Genomic DNA, 19,998 nt, shown 5'->3' with positions numbered 1-19,998 from the left:
TCTCAATTTCAAGTTTTATGTAAATATTGCATTTATGTTAATATATTTTATATTATTTAAATATTAGAACATTTAAATAATAAAATATTATATTAAATATTTTATTTAACATTTTTGTCATGTTTAAAATGTTTTATTAAAATTTATAAATAATAAATGGCGTTAAAAAAAAACTGTTCATGATATCTAATGTTAAATAGTAATGGACAAAAAATTTACAGCATTTATTAATCTCGGTTCATGTTATTTCAAATACCATTTTTAACATTTCAATTTAAATATAAATAATTAAATGTATTTTAGTTATATTTATATATTATTTAAATATTATAACATTTAAATAATACAATTAATAATACGTAATATGAAATATTTTTGTATTAAAATATTTTATTGTATATTTATCAATAATAAGTGCTGTAAAAAACTGTTCATGATATCTAATGTTAAACAGTAGTGAACAATAATTTTACAGCATTCATCTTTGTTCAAGTTACTTCAGATACTAATGCATTTTTTGCCTTCACATGTGTAACTGTGTGTCTACACAAGGATAAATTAAGGATAAAAACTGGCATGGTATTTGAACATGGGATGATTGAATAAGACTACCTCTTTCCTGGCAGTGTTAGTGTTTGGTTCTTTCTCACTGATTGACAGGCCTGTAAGTCTTTATTTATTTAGTTTTACCCAGAATGAGATTCTACCATTGCATATTTCCCCTGCCGTATCTACAGAGGCCACGACCTTCCACAAAAGGCTTTTAACAGGTTCACTTCTTCAAGGTCCCTGTGTGATTCTGTTGTTTGAAGACCTGCAGTCAGTAGTAAACACTACTGAGCAAACACTAGTTCAGCCAGTGCCAACAAGACAAGCTGTCAGTGAAAGTCGAGCAGGCAAAGTGCCACTGGAAGTGCATGAAGCCATGTGGATGTTGGGGAATTGATTGCAAACAATTGCTTGTACAAATTACACAAGATTGCAGGGTGTCTTTAGAGTACAGGCACATTAAAAAGTGATTGAGGGAGCCTCTGGACAGTCTGATGAGTTATCACTGAGCTGGCTCCCAGCCACTCGACGAGCGCTCACCACTGGACTCAGACCGTGTCGAGCTGCCTCGTCGACAGACATCCCTCAGTCTCGAAACTACCGGTACGAAGGGTAGCCAGTGTTTATAAAACAGGTTTAAAGCTTGTAAATTGGCTAGGCGGTAAATTGAGACGTCCGTCAGAGTGAAAAAGCGGTGTGAGATGGGTTTGACTGAAGTAGTCTCGCGTAAAACGCTTCAACTTGTTTACTGTGGACAGAAGGTTGTTGCCGGTGTTCTCACCCTATTTTCAGCCCACCTCTCTGGGAATGCTGCTATTCAAACAACTCCTTTCCCTTTCTTTCGTCTTTTAATAGCTTTTCTCTGCCACATTTGAAAAATTGAGCGAGACACCTCTGCAAATTGGTGGCGCGAACTGTTGTTGTTGTCTTGTTTCGCTCTCAGAAAGCTGAATCTCTCATGTCTCCATTGTGCCAGATACAGGTCCCCCATTTGATCGAAACCTTGAGACGTCTTGCCGGTGGCAGGATTTCAGCATCAAAGAAGCAGACCGAGCTTTGGCGTCACACTCGAGGCCCTCGAGTAGCAAGAACGTGGGCCAAACCCAACAATGAGCTCTGCTGATAGCATCAGCGTTGGGTTTGAAAACGAGACAACAAACAGATAAACAGAGCATTGCGTAGGGTGAGATTAGGACTTAACGGAGCTGATCCTACGGCGCCGGCAACTCAAGCCGCTTGCAAGATGCATGCGCTCATGATGCAAACAAAGCACTCAGGGAGGCTGAATGAAGTGACTTGGCACAAAAGCAGGCGTTTTTGTGAGGGGAATAAAGATATGTTCGAGGGGGGCGCCAAAACTATGCTCTTGTTACAGAAGTCGACGCGTCCCCCTGGGTTATGCCGCCGATCAATTCGACAACGCTTGCTGTGACTGGAGTGCTATAAAAAGAGGGCGTTATCTGCACCGTCACTCAAAGTTGAGCGGTGGGGGGTTTTACTGAGAAGCACCTGGCAGTCACGCCGCCAAGCGAGAGCCTATCTCGTACTTCCTTTTCAACCATTAAATCCAGCCGCTGTTTTACAGATCGCTTCTGTGCTCGGCTTCTCAAGCGTCAGTCGAAGGTGTGGAAAAAAACAAAACAAAACCTTGAACGCAGCCACGTGAATTATTCATAGGTGTAATAAATTGGCCCAGCTGTAATCGTTTGGGAAACAATTTCTCTGTCAGAAAGCGAAGGCTGATAGCCTCTCTCTTGCATTTGGCTCGACGACCTTTTCAGTGTTCACGACCGTGAGTCAGGCTGTCAGTCATTTGCCTGCTCATGAAAAGATATGATTATTTCTGTTTCTTGGCCATTTACCCCATGTGAAGAAGGATAGAGTGAGTAAAAGCTGTCACGTTGTTAAGGGTCTTCGGATATTACAGAGTTAATTTCCTCTGTATGGAATCATTAGATGAAACGGGCGCCATAATTATGTTTGCCGGTATTTGTCATTCTCCGCTTAATAACGTAAACCATAAAGGATACAGGGACGTGGGAAATGGAATGTGGCAGGAAACAGGCCAGGAAAATCATAAATGCATTACAAATGGTGCTTCTATCCAGATTTCGGAAGATTGCAGACTGACGCAGTCGTATACAGTACTGTAGTCCATAATCTACCTCATTAATTATCCGCCGTTCCACTGGAATCTTCCGAAAGAACATTGTGATAAGGATGTAGGCATCCCAGCATCTATATAATTTACTCATAGCTCCAAAAAGCACCACACATCTTGCATGGAGCACAATGTGTACGATAACGCGCCTTTATTCCCAGGCAAAAATTAATCTGTGGCCAGAACATACATCAGAGAAGTAACTTCTATCTGTCGTTCTCTTTCCTCCTGTTCTCCTTTTGGGCTATTTAGATAACAAGTACGCTCCTGCCGTGAGCCTCAATGGTTTTATCTTCATCCTGGGAGGAGCCTACGCCCGAGCCACCACTATCTACGACCCAGACAAGGGCAACATCAAAGCCGGCCCCAACATGAATCACTCCAGGCAGTTCTGCAGGTTGGTCTAATGAACAGTAGATTGCGCTACACGATGCAATAAACTATGTTCCACATTACAAATGGTCTCTTGTTCCTCCCCCAGTGCGGCGATCCTAGACGGCAAGATCTATGCAACGGGAGGGATCGTGAGCAGCGAGGGACCGGCGCTGGGCAACATGGAGACCTTCGACCCTTGCACGAACACGTGGACGCTGCTGCAGAATCTGCCGTGTCCGCTTTTCAGACACGGATGCGTGGTTATAAAGAAGTACATTCAGAGCGGCTGACGATGTGCTCGACTCTGGACTTCTCTAATGTCACGAACTGGCCTAAACCAGCCCATCGAGCTCCAACCAGCCAACCTGGGTGGAACACGGTCGGACCGTTGCAGTTAGCAAGGGATCCGTAGCGTAGCTCCCCCTCAGGTGTCGTGCCACTGGAACTGTATTCTAGGTCAGCCAAATGCTTTTTTTTTTTGGTTCTTCTTCCAATGTTTGAGTTGATGTTTTTCTCCCTCATGATGTTTCTTTGATAAGGTTCTCATCAAATCTCGTTTTTCATTGGTGGTCATGTCATGAGAATATGGGATTGTGTATCATGATCAGTTTCATCTTGAAGGGACTTCCGCAAGAAGCCAAAGGAAGACGATGCTAGTCATGTAGCCCTCCAGCGAGGGTCAGCGCTACAGAGAGCCGGGATTGAATGAAGGCCCTCCTGAACTCCAAAGCACAAAAATACCAGAACCTGTGATGCCCAGAGGAGTTTCATTTCATTTTGTTCTGTGTAAATCATTCCACCTTTTCTTTGTGGGTTTTATCCTCGTGTTTTATTCCAATCAACGACCCTGCAGCTGTGGCAGAATACAGATGGAGCAAGATGGAAGGAGAAACTTTGTATTATAGGGAAGATATGTATATTTTAAAAACTAATGAAAATTGTGTATAAATGTTTTTAGAAAAAAAAAATCAATGGATTTGACAATGTCTGTAAATCTGTACCCTACTGGAACAATTTACGTTATTAATGCTGAATTACATATCCAGAATTCTAAAGCAACAAGTTGACTGTTTATTTACATTTCACGCTTTTGCATGACGTTCCCACAACTTATGACCAAGTTGTCATTTTTGGCTAACCTGTAAGGATTTTTACTTATGAAGTGCAATTTTGTTCTGAGTAAATGTCTATTTAATTAAAGTTAGTTCTGTATTTTCCATAACATTAAAAAAAATTAAGCCAGTAAATATTTGGAGCGACTTTAGAGGTGTAGTGGCAAAGCTGAATACTTTTATAAGTCAACAAATGTAAGTTATTTGTGAGTTAAAATTTGCTTTTTTTTATTTTTATTGGTCAATCTTACACTCATCCAGAACCGTGTGCTATATGCCATTTAAATTTTCCAATTTATGAACGCAGCACACCATCCAAAATGTGCCGTAACCCTTATTACAACTCAAGACAGGACTCAGATTGAAATTGAAACACTAGAACGACTTCAATTTGCACCTTTTATTCAAGTATATCACAGCAGTTTATTTCAGAAATTACAGTAAATATATCATTTCACAAAAAGACTGCAGGGAAGGACAGAACAGTGTGTGGTTTTGATTTGCTTTGTAGTAGTAAAAATAAAAGGGACAGAAATTCTGGTATTACGCAAAAACTAAATTCCCTCAACCTTGTAACTCATTAAGGGACATATATCTACTGATTAAATGAGGATTAACTAAATCGGTTGCCAAAAAAAAATAAAAATCCAACATTGAGCACCAACTTGAGAAACACGTGGACTTATTACACCAAAAACAAAGGAGTTTAGTGGGTGGGTCTTATTTAACTACTTAAAGCAAAATGCTATTGTTCTATGGACTTCCTACCATCAGTCAAATAATCTGAATTAGACTCTGGTCAACTAAAGGAAATGAACTTAGAAAACATAGAACTATACCGACTTTCATGTCCACGTTGTAACATTTTTAATGCAGGAGTTAGGAGTTAATTTTCTAAAAAATATATTAATGGTGCTTCTAAATGTGAAATTTCATTTCCACGTTACGTACTGACCACATTACATACTGTTTGATTCAGGGCCAATTACATTTTGCTATTAGCTATGCAAAATAGGGTATGTCTTGTGAACTGGCATCAACTCATTTTTCCCCAGATAAATTTGTAAGAACAAATTGGTCAGCATTACAGTAGTTTCTACAACACTACACCAGTTAAGCATGTTGATGGTACAACAGGTGACGAAGAGGGACATTAGCCGCATGAACCTCCCCCTCATCCTCTACAATAATATTTAAAAATTAAAAAGCATCATAGCCACCATCATCTCCACCCTTATGGAATAAATATTAATGTAGCAGAGACCTGAGACCAGTTAACCCCGTTTCTGAACGTCGTGCAACACCTGCTACAAAAATGTGCTACATTGTGTCTCGGCACAAATTTCATGTAACACCTTTTCCAATTAGTTTCGGTTGAACAAAATGTTGAACATATGACGACGTTTTTATAATTTTATAAATATCAAATGGACAGGCAATAGCATGAAGGAAAATGCGACCGTTAATTCAGAAACGATCATGAAATGGACTGAAGAAACACGAACATGGCCAATAAAATGTAAATCATGGGATGCACGTAGAAAAACTGAACTATACAGTAAATAACATTTCAGCTATATTACAATACCATTTCTTTTCTCGGCTCAAACGCAGAACAACCCAAAAAAACGAAATATAATGCAAAAATGCGAACAAAGCAGAGGATTACTGCAGCAGCCACATGACGCACTCATGTCGGAGAGGTGATCCAGTACCTTAGCTTGAATTTCTGAAGGGCGCAGTGATATTACAGAGGTCAACAAATACTGTTTGTCAGTAAACGGGTCATTACTTTTGTCTCTTCGCATGAAAACAACTTGCTGAGGTAGCTGTTGTTCTGTCTCTCACACGCACTGCAGTAGTCCAAAGCTAACAGCTAACTCCTAGTTTGTTTGTTTTTTCCTTTCTTTTGCATATGTCTTAAAAAGTGTTATTTTCCTTTTTTTCTGTTTTTATAGCACCGAATCCTAGACAAGGTCACGAGGACTCTTGAACTTGGATCAACGTTCTTTATAAAGCTGAGATTTAACAAAAGTTGAGAGGGAGAATTCGGTTAATGCTACTTACACAATGCCAAAATTGACAGAAATCAAGTTATTAATGCGACAGCTAATATTAGACCGCACAAGTTAACACAATGGAAAGGTCACACGGAAAATAAAAAAATACAGTAATGCTTTATGTTCAAAAATTCAGCACTGCCTAGACTGCCATTTTAACTTCAACGCTTGCATACCAAAACATCACTTATTTTTACTCCAATATGTGATGTTACGATAAAAATGGATGGCAAAAGAAAGCCACAATGTATGACAGAGCAACGTGACTCACAAACCATGCAGATGTTGCTTGGTGACTTGAGAAGAGATTGGCAAACAATTAAGTACAAATACGCCACATTTTTATTGGTTTGTAGCCCTGTGGCTTGTCCATAAACATTGATAGTCAATATTCAGCTATGTTTTTCAGCCTATCTCAAAGGTTAAGGCACATGCTAGGCAGTGCAATCTCCAGATATCTACTCGTAAATCCAGTTAAACCAGAAAAAAAGCACAAAAATTAAAGTAAAAAAAGCCCATGAACTATTCCAAGGGGGGAAATATGCGATGGGTCTAAAATAATACCATTCCTCTCCTAAAGATCTATTTTAATCAAAATCTGTCCGCTTATTTTTGTTGGTTTCTACAAATAGTATAGTCTGAATAAGAGAACACAGTCTAATTTGTCACAAGGAAAAGTTGGTTTACAATACAGAATCCTTGCAAATCTTACAATTAACATCCAGTAGAAAACAACTCTAGACGTCCCTACAAAATGTGTTGTTTTTTTTTCCCAGCAAGAGTATCTCTATGTGGCTAAAAAGTGTTGATAATCCCAGTGGTGACAAGGTGTGACATCACGGTGAATGTAGAAAGAGGGCGATGTAGTTTATTTCCACAGTAAACAACCAGCTGACTCGAGCTGCAGGGCATCACACCATCCATATACAGTTTGCCACTGCTGGTGAGAATCTGTGTTTATGTGTGCGTGTGTTTGCTTCCAGTAGACGGAGGCTGAGGTTGCTTTGTGACATCACACAATCTTTTATTATGTAGTTTGTTTGTGTTTTGTTTGCTTATTTATGAGAACAAGGAGCAGCAGACGAAAAAAAATAGAAAAAAAACTAAACAAAACAATAGCACCCATTAGCACCAAGAACGATCAATTGGCATGTAAGCAAGTACAAAAACGAAACGATTAAAAAGGAAACCTCCAGGAGTTTTTGTGTTTGGTTCTGTTTCAGGTACCTGAGATGATAGCACCAAGGTCGCCTCTGTAAGTCTTTGTTTCTAATGTCTGCACCTTTTTTTCCCCTTCCTGCTGTTATCTGAGACCGAGGCGTCCAGACCTGCTCTGCGTTAAGGACTTGGCTCAAAACGCCGGCCTCTCCCTCTTGTATCAAAAGACTCTCCGATCACGTTTCTCTCTGAAAGCCCTCTATTCATCACAGGAATGTTTCGACATGTTCAACTTCTCCATCGCCTGCAAATCAAAAGACAGAAAACCGCATTGTTAATTGCATATTTTGTTAAATGTGGACCCAATCAAACATTATCACATGGTCATTTTATTGGATGTGTTTTGCAAATGAAACCCAGAAGAACTTCAAACAAAGCTTTGAAGGCCATTATTTGGATTAGATTGGATTTTATCTTAAATATCAGCTTAAATATTAAAAACTTTAATTTTTAACATACAGTTCAAAAGTTTGTGGCCAGTAAGATTTTGTAATGTTTTTGAAAAGTCTCTTATGATCACCAAGGCTGCACTTGAGTGTCACATGAGCCTTCAGAAATCATTCTCAATTTCTTATTATCAATGTTGAAAACTTTATATTTTTGTGGAAACCCTGATACATTTTTTTGGTAATAATTATAGAAAGTTCAAAAGAACAGCATTTATTTGAAATAGAAAAATATATATATATGTATTATATTAAAAATGTACGTACGTATGCATGTATGTATGTGTATATATATAATTATAGAAAGTTCAAAAGAACAGCATTTATTTGAAATAGAAAAATATATATATTTATTATATTAAAAATGTACGTACGTACGTATGTGTATATATATATATATATTAGGGATGCACGATATTATTGGACCAATATCGGAATTGGCCGATAATGGCTTTTAATATAAATATCGGCATCAACCCGATATGAAAAATTATGCCAATATGTCTTGCCGATAAGAGGAATACATTAACTCACATGTGCTCAGGGTGTGCTAGCAATTAGATCACGTCAGCAGTGTGGCTCATTCATGAATCAAAGTTTTGCCTGAATGGTGATTAGATTTAAACTGAGAAAGCACAAACAATGACGTGTTCAGTGTATGATAGAGTAAACAGTAAAAGCACGTGCAGTGGCAGCAGTGACAGCCTCCCCCAGGTCCTAAAGCCTGCCTAAGTAAGGAGTTTTAATTCCGTAGGGAGCGCTGTTGGCTTATTACTTCTAATAAAATGAAAGCAAAATACACAAATAATATTTAGACTGTTTCTGATTAAATAAAGCAGTAATTGATGCCATAAAATCATGAATATGTTTTGATTTAAAGGTCAGAAGCTATAGCTTACATGAATAAAAAAAAAAATCACAAACATGACACTTAGTGACAGCCTCCCCCAGGTCCTAAAGCCTGCCTAAGTAAGGAGTTTTAATTCCGTAGGGAGCGCTGTTGGCTTATTACTTCTAATAAAATGAAAGCAAAATACACAAATAATATTTAGACTGTTTCTGATTAAATAAAGCAGTAATTGATGCCATAAAATCATGAATATGTTTTGATTTAAAGGTCAGAAGCTATAGCTTACATGAACAAAAAAAAAAATCACAAACATGACACTTAATTTAAATAATTTTATACTGATTTATTCATTAATGTGTAATATGTTATATTTTTTAAACAAATTATGAGCTCTTTTGATTTAGACCATTTATAAATGTTACATCATAAAATAAAATGTTAAAGTTACCACTGCATCTTTCTGGAAAAAAATGCAGTGATTAATATATAGTTCATTTATAGTTATTTTCAAATATTCAGTGCACTGCAATTATAAAATAATTTTATTATTGTTTATTTAATTCTAACAAATAAGTTCTTGTTAAAAACTAACCAAAATTAAAAATAATTACATATCGGTATCGGCCAAAATGAGTTGAAAATTATCGGCATATCGGATATCGGCAAAAATCCAATATCGTGCATCCCTAATATATATATATATATTTTTTTTTTTAAATAGTTTTTCTTTCTGCTGCATGGGTATAATCTCGCTATCAAAATGCCAGCAGTAAAATCATGATTAATTCAACCATCATGGCAGAACATGAAGCAGTCAAATGTAGGACGGAGGACAAAGTCATTTCACGTAAAAAGGGACTAAATCAAAGGTGATCCGCTATCAGAGTTTGGTTTGGAAAGAAGTTTCTGGTCTATTTTTACACCATGTCCTAATGATGTGACATGTTTCCAACATAAAATGATTTTTTCTTCCACACAGTGACAAAATCCAAAAATAATTGGTATTTAAAGGGACAGTTCACCCCAAAATGTACATTGTCATTTATTCACCCTCATGTTTTTAAAAAATTGCTTGACTTTTTTCTTCCATTGAACACAAAAGGAGACATTTAGCAGAGTGTCCGAGCTGCTCTCTTCCAAACAATAAAGGGGATGGTGACCAAGAGTTGCTTAGGATAAAAAAAGCACCATAAATGTACGCCATATAATTTGTTTATATAAAGCTAGCTTGGTGTTGATATAATTCATTAAAAATCCAACCTTGCTTGACAGCTGTAGAATCTTTTATTGTATGAAAAAGTGCAGTGAGAACATCCTCATATAGATATTTCTCCTTTTGTGCTTTTATGACTTTCAAGAAAATCAAACCGGTTTTGATAGATATTAGGGTGAGTGAAGTTTCATTTTTGGGTGAACTATCCCTTTAACAGCTATGTAAAGTGGAATTTTAGACCAATGAGATTCCACTGTGGGCGGAGCTACCCAGTGTAACGTGACAAAAGCAGTAACCATGTAATCGACTGTCACATTGCATCTAGTTAGGACTCTGGACTTTTTATTTGACATTGTAATTCTTATTCAGGTCAAAGTGCAGCTAACAATGAAACTCTTATGGCACAGTACAATATGTGAACAATTAACAAAATCATGTCCAATTTCCGCTATGCTCTGCGGATCTCCGCTCCAGTCCACCGGCTGCAAAAGATCCAACAATCTGACGGTGACCAGCGAATTAAAATCTAAACACATACAGCTTTTCCAGATGGTCTCGATTGCGAATCATACTGGAATTAATAAATACGACTAAATTAGGGTCCTCTCAAAGAGGAATTGGTACACAACATGCAAATTAGCCTTCAGTCGCACCGGCCACAATTCCTTGGAGCAATTCTAATCTGTTTCTGCTGGGCAGCTACCATTACTATTGTATTTGAGAACAGCGCACATAATTTCCCATGAGGCCGTGCGAGAGCTCTCCACCATCGGTGCGCTGGCGTAATTTAAACACACAGCAGGTGTTCAGTGTGCCATGTTCAGTCATCGTGTATCCATCTCCTCTGAGCCGCTGTCACACAAATGACACATGACTGAACTGAACATTACGAGTCATTAGTCAGTATAGAGCTACTAGTTAATAGAGGGATCATTTTAATTCAGTATTCTACTCGCTCCGCAATTATTACAACAAATAATTGGAAAAAGAAATAAAGAAGTACTAAAACGTGTTTAAGTATATTTATAGTCTAATCCAGAGTTTATAACTGGTTTTGCTTCAGTTTAAGATAAGATAAGATAAGATAAGATAAGATAAGAATATATATATATATATATATAAATAATAAAAATAAAAAATATATTTTTTTTAAGTTTTACATCAGCACATAAAATAATAATATAAAATAAAATAAGGTCTGGGCTTGTATCTCAAATCAAATAAATAAAGCAGATGTATTTATAAGTTTGAAAAAAGCACACAGCATAAAATAAATAAAATTATAGCACAAAAGTTAACAGAAATGCCCATAAATTCAAACATACAATAGAAATATTGAAAAAAAAAAAAAAATAGATGTATTTATATGTTTTACATTAGCACACAAAATAAAATAAAATTTAATGTGGTCTGAGCTTGTATATCAAATCAAATAAATAATGTTAATAAATTATCTAGTGAAAGTGGTTTGCCTGCTAACATGTGGTACAATTACCACACAAAACCCTCTCTTAAATATGTTCAATTCAATTCAAGTTTATTTGTATAGCGCTTTTCACGATACAAATCGTTGCAAAGCAACTTTACAGAAAATTAAGTTTCTACAATATTTAGTAGTAGCTTATCAGTGGTGACTGTCAGTTATTGTACAAATATGTGTATGTACAATCTATTTGCTTGTGTGGGTATATCGCTTGCAGTACACCCATGAAACAAACATGAAATTTGATAAACTGCGAAAGAAAATAGTACCCTTTATATATATATACATATGTGTATTATCTTAACATATCTTTATTTTTTTTATTATCTGTGTGGTGGTGTTGTCTCTGTGTACTGGAAGCTGCTGTCACCAAAACAAATTCTTTGTATGTGCAAACATTCTTGGCAATAAAGCTCTCTCTGACAACTTCTGACTTGAACATCATATTGATCTGTGTTTCTGTGTGTGTGTATGTGTGAGTCAACCTCTATCAGACAGGTCTTGTCGTAGTCTCTGCGGTGCTGGTAAATACACTGGCTGAGCACGGAGTAAACTCTCTCCAGATGATCCACACTAAAGCCATCACTTTTCACAACCACCTTCTCCAACAGAGCCTGAAAGACAAGAAAATAAAACACGATTAGACATAATTAATTCTGTCTCAAAAAAAGACATTTCTGTCATCATTTACTCAAGTTAATGTCATTCCAAACCTGTGTAGCGGAAATTTTGAAGACTGTTTTTAAAGCTCTTTTCCATGCAATTTCAATAAACATGGAGTGAAGCTTTCAAACCTCAAAAACAACACAAAATCATCATGAAGGTAGTTTATATGACTCGAGAGCTTATTTCAAGTCATCTGAAGTCATATGACAGCTTTGCGTGAGGAAAAGACTCAAATGAGTTCATAAGAGAAGTTCATGAAAGAATCGTTTGAATTTTTTCAATGAATCATTTAATTAGGTTCATAAAACCAGTGATTCATTTGAATTGGACTGATCTGGTTCTTCAGTTCAACTCACTGATTCCACCCCTTCGCAGTAGTTAACAACAAAATGATCAGTGGAAAACAACTTAATTTTTAATCTGTTTCTACACAAAGCTACAGAAGACTATCAATTTTGATAGTGCTTTTGTGTCTGTATTTGCTTGAAAACTTCATTGTAACTGCATGGAAAACCACATCAGGTCTTTAGAATGTCACCTGTTGCGCTCCATGAGTTTGGAATGACATGAGGATGAGTAAATAATGAGCATTTAGATTTTTTGGATGAACTACTGCTTACAAAGGAAGCATACTGTTCAAAGGTATGATTAGATTTGAAACACTGCAAGATTTGCCAATGCAGAAGTAATATCCTTAGCTCGGTGCTTATTAGTATTTGATTTGTTAATGGCAGGAATAATGCCACTAACATAATGGGTTTCCTTTCTTTTGGAGGGAAAAGCACTTACACTTGAATGAGTCATTTTTGTAAGTAAGATCTGGCTCTAAAGGAGGCATCTGGAAGTGAGGTAATGAATGAATCACATATAATCCTCAAATACACAAACATCAAGCATTTTTGTAAGGTTCATGCTGACATACGAGCAGCACAGTCTGTCTCTCGTTCTGATTTTCGTGGGGAAGTTTGACCTGCACCTGCTAATAAATAACATTTCAGCCAAGCATTAAAGCCGCTGATGAATGTGCGTCCTGCGGTTTGCTGCGCTGCTGGAAAATGACTGTGGTGTTTGGAACAGTCTTGAAGAGGCTTAATTTGAAGTTGAAGCTTAATGACATTGTTTTAGTTTGCAGAGACCACGCTACAAACATGCAGTGATAGAAATGGGAGCTGACAGCTAATGCAATTTGGAGGAAACCTCACAGGTGCCAAATCCAGCTCATCACAGCCACAACTCAACTTTCTATGAATAGAACCATGTTCAACATGCTTAAGTCGGTTCTCCAAAATACTATTATTTCAATTATCTCCAGACCCTTTCGGTGTGTAAAATTGCAACAACTGTCTGAATGGATAACACAAAAGTATATTAATTCTGGTTTTCCACAGTTTCTGACCAACAAATCAGTTTGTGATTACTGGAAAATTAATAGTTATTTTATAAACACAAAAACAGCAATTTCTGGCTTGGAAAATAATTAAGAATTAAATGATATTCACTATAAAAATATAAAAATTTTCCAGCATTATATACAGTATACATACATATAAAATAAAAAAAAACGGTTAAAATTATATATATATATATATATATATATATAATTTTAACCGTTTTTTTAATTTTAAATAATTCAGTAAAAAACAGTGGTAAACTTTTATTATAGAATTTAATTTTAGTTCTTACATTAAACAAACATCTTGCATTTAACATTTTGAATCCATTTGACTACAGTGGCTGTTTGGTTGCAAAGAAGATTACTCTGACTGAAAAAAATAATAATTCTATTTAATTTTAAGCTACATTAAATACCTTTAAAAAGGCTGAAAAAAGAGCTTTTTTTATAGCTGTATCAACCAGCTCTAGTTATATACTACTCACTCAACATTCAAGACCCTAATGGATTGAAAAGGAGTCATGGAAATGTTTGAAATGACAGTCTGTAACACTACTCTACTGGCATTTTCAAGAGAAATGGAAAGCATTCAGAACAGAAAATTTGCCATGTTAAATGTACACATGAGAACTGCACACACACACACACACAAAAAGTGGAAAAATAAATGAACATTAACCGAGAGGGTAACCTCCAGAAGATAGTTTGACCAGACGCACACCTGCAAACGAAACGACTGTGACAACATTGAACTCCCAACATGTACACCCAGGAAGGGAGGTCAGCCATCTTCAAAAGCAATTAAGATCACGGCGACAGCTAATTAAGGCACATCATAATTACCTTCCAATTCATGCGCAGCTCCAGAATGTGAGTATTTACTGTTTGCACTCGGTTTAATTAAAACGCCTCAATACTTCACAGTGGCCTTTCAATTGACATGTTCATCACAACGATCCTCCCGCCAATCGTGAGCTCATCAAATCACGCTGAGACAAGTCATTACTCGGACTGCACTGGCCTGAGTCAACATAAACAGTGCTGCTTTCTGATAAGGATGGACCCAGAAAGAACAAAGCGCAAGGAGTGTGCCCAGATTACCAATGGACGGCAGTAATTGAGGACTCGGGTTTGGTTTTGGGGAGACATTTAATGAGAAAACACATCCCCTGCGGACAGGTTTGAAATTGTATCTTTGCAACACGATGACAGTCCCTGAACCAATGAAAACAACCAAATGCATCACTGAAAACAACTGGAGGACACTGAAGGTAAATATCTGTATACTGAAGAGCACAACAATGGAAAACAACCCCATTTCTCAGAAAGCACTGAAGTTCGTAATATACAGATGCTACTAGTGACTTTATTTGTTAGATAATCATGTATAACTGGCTGAAATAGACATAAGTGTCAGTTCCAAACTCTATTCAAAACTTTTAAAAATGGAGTAAATAGTGTAGAATAAATGTTCATGCAATTGTGTCCTTAGCTATCATAAGTTATTGCGTTTCATTATTTATTTATTTTTTTCACCATGACATTATTAAACACATTATTAGTCCATAAAGTGTGGTAAAATTGTTATATTACTTGTAGATTAGCACTATATTAACTGATTGTCAGCATTTATTATCAGCATTATATTTCTATGCTATCTACATTTTTAAAGACTAGTAAATAGTCAGTTGTAAAATAAGAGCAAATCAAATTACAAGCAATAGCACAAAATAGCCTACTATACAACAAATATACAAATAGAAACGGTGCATTTCAGGCAGGTCTAACAGTGATTTTCAGGTAGCCTACAGAAATGTAATAAATTATGCTAAACAAATAACACTATAGTCTTTATATCTTTTTTAAAGTTCAAGAGCAGTGAGTGATTGTTTTTTTCTTTGTCCTATTTTCTTTGATCAACATTAAAAACCCAGACAACAGCAGGATTATTGGAATTCTGTGTCTATCACTTTAACACAATTTCTACACCGCAGCAGCTTGAAGATGCGACAAACTGGCCCTTGCTTGGACTATTTCAGAAATAGAATGGGGAATCCGCTTACTTTCGGGGATTTGTCGTGTCGCGCCGCATCCTGTGCAGACAATATCACTGATTATAATGGGTTCTATTGTCTTGTGACACATTGTGTCATGCGCGGTTCGTGTTTGGTTTCTTTCTCAGCTGTTTATGTTCACTTAAGAACCATCTACTTTACTAGGATACTCACAGAGACTGGCATTTTTTACATCATTTTGTGTGAATTTGTCCGTTCAAGCGCAGGAAGGAAGCAGAGCTCTTTCAGGCCGGGGCTTCGGATGTTTAAACTTCCCACTCAGCGCGAGTATAACGCGTCTCCTTTCATGTGTTCTAGCTCTTGAATATTTATATTGCAAAGGCTTACACTTTTGTGATGAAGCAGCACTGACCCATCAACTGTACAGAGCGTCGTTCACATTTGTTCACGTTTATGTTCTCACAACATTGCACTGTTAGAATTTAGAAAAATGTTACCGGCCATCTGGCGACTGACAGTTTCATATACTCGCCAAAGCCGATTTTTAGTCACATTTGGCGCTTGGCGAGTGTTAATTTTAGGCCCTGTATATATATTATGTATTATGATTACATAACAATTATTTGGAACTTACTGTTGATTTTTTTTTATTTATTGCAATAGGAATTATTCATTACTTACCTATTTGTTAATTATTTTGACTCTTAAAAACAGTCAGAAAACAGTCCACGGCATTACAGTAATATAACATGTTATGAATGACAGAAGAGAAAATGCTAAATAATTAGCAGTAACTATCACACTTCACTAACGTGTCAATTACAGGGATTGGAGCCTTGCTGTTTCTTTGGGTTGTTGCTTCGTCTCAGTGTCACTGACTGTGGGAGAACGGTCATGGATGGCAGATTCCCTCCATCAACCCTGAATAGAACGGTAATCCTAGCTTTAAAAGACACAGTCCATTTGACTTTCACTAGAAGACTCGTTTGGTAATAACATGACCAGCCCAGACATCAATCCCACAGATGGAGTGATACGGAGAACAAGCCGGTCAAATAACGCAAAGATTTACATTTTCACAGTTACAGCCCCGAAAACATTTTATTCTATAAAGTTTTCAAGAAAATCACAGGTTCCCCTACATACAAATAACACCCAAAGATATATCCGTATTAAATTTGTATTTAAAAGTACAAATATTGCAGTAACTGCTGGATGAAGCATTGCTTCACCAACCTACACAGATACACAAAGGTCAGAAAGTTATAAATATTTTGCAATGTAAAAATGCAAAACAAACTAGATTAAAAAAAAAAAGAGAGAGAGAAAACGTTAGTCTGCTTGAGGAAGGTCAAGACTGACATACGCTGCAATAAATATTGATTTGCTCTAAACTTCTTTGCTTAAAAAAACGGCTGAAAAGTTATGCCACAAAGAAAAAAAAAGTTTTTGCTTTTATATAACAATAAAATACTTAATATATGTAATATCTGTTTTATGAACACTGAACACAATGCTTTTAAACCTGATGTCATTTAAATTATTATATACACACACATATATAATTTACCTGAATAACATCAGATTTAAAAGCATTAAATAATAAAACCAATACTGTAGTATTCTTATAATTGAGGGCTATAAGTTATAATGTTAAATAATAAATCATGTTAAATAATTTAGTCCCATTTTCTGAGATAAATTCAGATTTTGCGAGCTAGATTTAGACGGGCTGTGATTAAGGTAGAAATGTTCAGAGAAAGAGAAGTGCACTTGCCCGTTTTTAATTTTGAAACGAATCTCTCATGTGCTCCAGCTGCAGAACATGTATAATACATTCTATTAAGACCAACTGAAAGCTGAAATGGTCAAGTCAGAGAAGTGGAAGAAGTGATGCAACTGCTGTGGAAGATCCACAGGATGAACTGTGCAAAATTAAACCTCTGAGATCAATTTGAGACATAAGGCTGTATTGTGCTGCACTGGGTGATATTACTATTTCACACTGCGATGGAAAAGAGTTTTCTTTTATTCCTAAAGAAAAGCAGACTTTAGAGCACAGATATTAAAAGAATAGTTCACCCAGAAATGAAAAGCACAAAAAAAGCACCATAAAAGTAGTCCCATGCAACCAGTGCAATGTATTTCAGGTCCTCTGAAGCTACAGTATAAGAAAGCTACAAATGTTGTGTGGTCTAAAAAAAATGGCACCACTGGTTCTAATGTTTCCCTCAAGTGTAGACAAAACGACCAAAATGCAAATTAAAATAAGAACACATAAAAAAAAAAAAACATTGAATATAGATGAAAAGCATAAGGACTAAAATATTTTTGTTGCGTTAACCTTATAACGCCTCACATTTCTAAGGATCAAAACATTCCTGCTTTCTGTCCCCTGATTGATAGTTTATATTTTTTAGCAAGTAAAAGATTTTAATATAATTGTAAAAATGTTCACCTTCAGGTCTTGGTTCACAAGTCTTTTTTTAAAATTTTTTTTTTTACTGATTTTTATCAAATATAAGGATAATATTGTTAGTAATATTTCAATATCATATAGGCTTTTGTGGAACATTTATTTGTTCATCTCTCAATCATCATTGTCCTACACTGCATTGCATGTTTTGCCCCCACTATTAAAACTACAGAGATTTTATCATAAAACTAAGCATTTAAATACAATCTAATATAATAAATAAATACATACAGTATTATTGGGAGATATAGAGTGACAACTGATATTTATATGTATTTTATGCAAATAGTCTGTTATACTGTTATAAAGATCTCATTAATTTACAAGATATCAGAATTTCAGTTTACTTTTCAGCCACATAAATATCAGCAACTGCACCAAATTGCATATTTTTGCTCCTTTGGCATCTGAATACAGAGATGTTTTTTTCTCCTTAATTCTGAGCTCCATATTCCCCCTATATCATAGTGTACAAGCCATTGAAGTCTGATATATCAAATGATACTTAACAAAAAAACACACAAGCAAACTTTTACATTTTTTTATATATATATTTTGTCAAAGTGCAGGAAACTGTTCCATTTGGGGAAAAAAAAAAAGGATATTTTTCTGACTATTTTGTCATATATCAGGCTTTACAGGATTAGGAGTCTTTGCAACATCAACCCGACGTTTGAGCTACTGACATTATGTTAGAAATAAAATCACTAACCTCTGGGCTTAATGTGACGCATATCAACCAAATTTAGCCAAGTAGTAGCTACTAAAAAAGAAAAAAAAAGTTTAAAAACACAGAATTCAGGTTTGAACTGCCGAATATAACAATGTCTTACACAGTCTGATGTGCTGCCCAAAATGTCAAATCTCGAACACTTGTTCTAAAACAAGGGTTAGGGTTCGGCCAATCAGAACCAATTACATGTTTGCTTCTCGTGTTGTCATTTTCAGTGATGGTAGCAGTAAAGCAGAGATATCATCAAACTGGCGTGACATTTTCATGTGGTTTCTTTGTAATGCTCATGCATCTATTTTTGTGTACTACAATAAATCATAACAGAAACAATGGCCCCACCATAGCTCATTAGCACATAAATGGCATAATACCTCGTCATCAGTGTCTAAATAAAGACGACTAGCATCATTTCTCACATATTAATACAGACGTTCTATAAACACCTTTTCCTTCTGTCTGGATCGAGTGTAATTCTCAGCTTGGTAAGTTTGGTCAAATATATCAAACACATGCACAGGCACGTTTAAGTTTGGGTGAACGGTACCCTAGCATAGCACGCGTTTATGTTTGGCTAGCGCTCTAGCATAGCAAAATATATGTTGCAAGTTGGCAAGATCTACTTCCTGGCATGTGTTTTCCATCGGTTCAGTCAAGAGCTAATTTATTTGAGCTCTCTTCACACTTAAACATTCGGTATTGCTGAGAGAGCAGAAGTAAAAACGGACTGAAAAAGCTCTCTGAAGAATAAACTGCTAAAATCAGGTAAATATAAATAGGCACAATTATCAAGTTTAACTGAATTAATTATATTGACAATACTGAGCGCATTTAGACAATTTGCAAGCAATTTGAACACGCATCTGAAGCTGGTTAAATCTCATGAACAGAGTGCGCGTGATCGCGAAATCGAAAGTGAACAGCGAGCGCTTATTCAAATGCGATTTCAATACCCCGCTTATTGATAGCGGCTCCCTGATGTGCGAAAATTATGGGGTTAAAGAAAAAAAAATATTTTGACTGAAAATTTTTCCTCGGCTAAACCCCATTCCACAGCCATATCCGTCACACACCCAGTTTAAGAGCAGTGTAGGAGCACCTAATCAATAATAAAAATTCTGATCAAGAACTAGCCTTCCTAATACGAGCTGACATTTGACAAAGTGATTTCAGGGGCATTTTCTTTTTACCTTTGTAAATGCATGTTTCTAATTTTATTAAATGCATGCGGTGTTTCCTCTAGGATTTTTT

General features: G+C 36.1%; 2 protein-coding genes across 2 annotated transcripts in view; one reads left to right on the top strand and one right to left on the bottom strand.

The window, feature by feature from the left end:
* The window catches only part of LOC107750075 (kelch-like protein 29), a 79,583-nt gene extending 75,262 nt beyond the window's left edge, over positions 1-4,321 (top strand). Inside the window, exons 6-8 of the mRNA XM_016565338.1 lie at positions 2,963-3,107; positions 3,192-3,541; positions 3,707-4,321. Of these exons, the coding sequence (XP_016420824.1) occupies positions 2,963-3,107; positions 3,192-3,375 (329 nt within the window). The 3' untranslated portion in view covers positions 3,376-3,541; positions 3,707-4,321. The remainder of the gene's footprint in view (positions 1-2,962; positions 3,108-3,191; positions 3,542-3,706) is intronic.
* Positions 4,322-7,300: 2,979 nt separating this feature from the next.
* LOC107750077 (ATPase family AAA domain-containing protein 2-like) overlaps positions 7,301-19,998 on the bottom strand; it is a 116,002-nt gene continuing 103,304 nt past the window's right edge. Inside the window, exons 25-26 of the mRNA XM_016565339.1 lie at positions 11,953-12,081; positions 7,301-7,719 (exon numbers count right to left, since the gene is read on the bottom strand). Coding sequence (XP_016420825.1) covers positions 7,675-7,719; positions 11,953-12,081 — 174 coding nt within the window. The 3' untranslated portion in view covers positions 7,301-7,674. The remainder of the gene's footprint in view (positions 7,720-11,952; positions 12,082-19,998) is intronic.

This window comes from Sinocyclocheilus rhinocerous, unplaced genomic scaffold (assembly GCF_001515625.1).
Source record: "Sinocyclocheilus rhinocerous isolate Xijiao unplaced genomic scaffold, SAMN03320098_v1.1 scaffold272, whole genome shotgun sequence".
Taxonomy (NCBI): domain Eukaryota; kingdom Metazoa; phylum Chordata; class Actinopteri; order Cypriniformes; family Cyprinidae; genus Sinocyclocheilus; species Sinocyclocheilus rhinocerous.
This window is presented reverse-complemented; position numbering and strand designations above follow the sequence as displayed.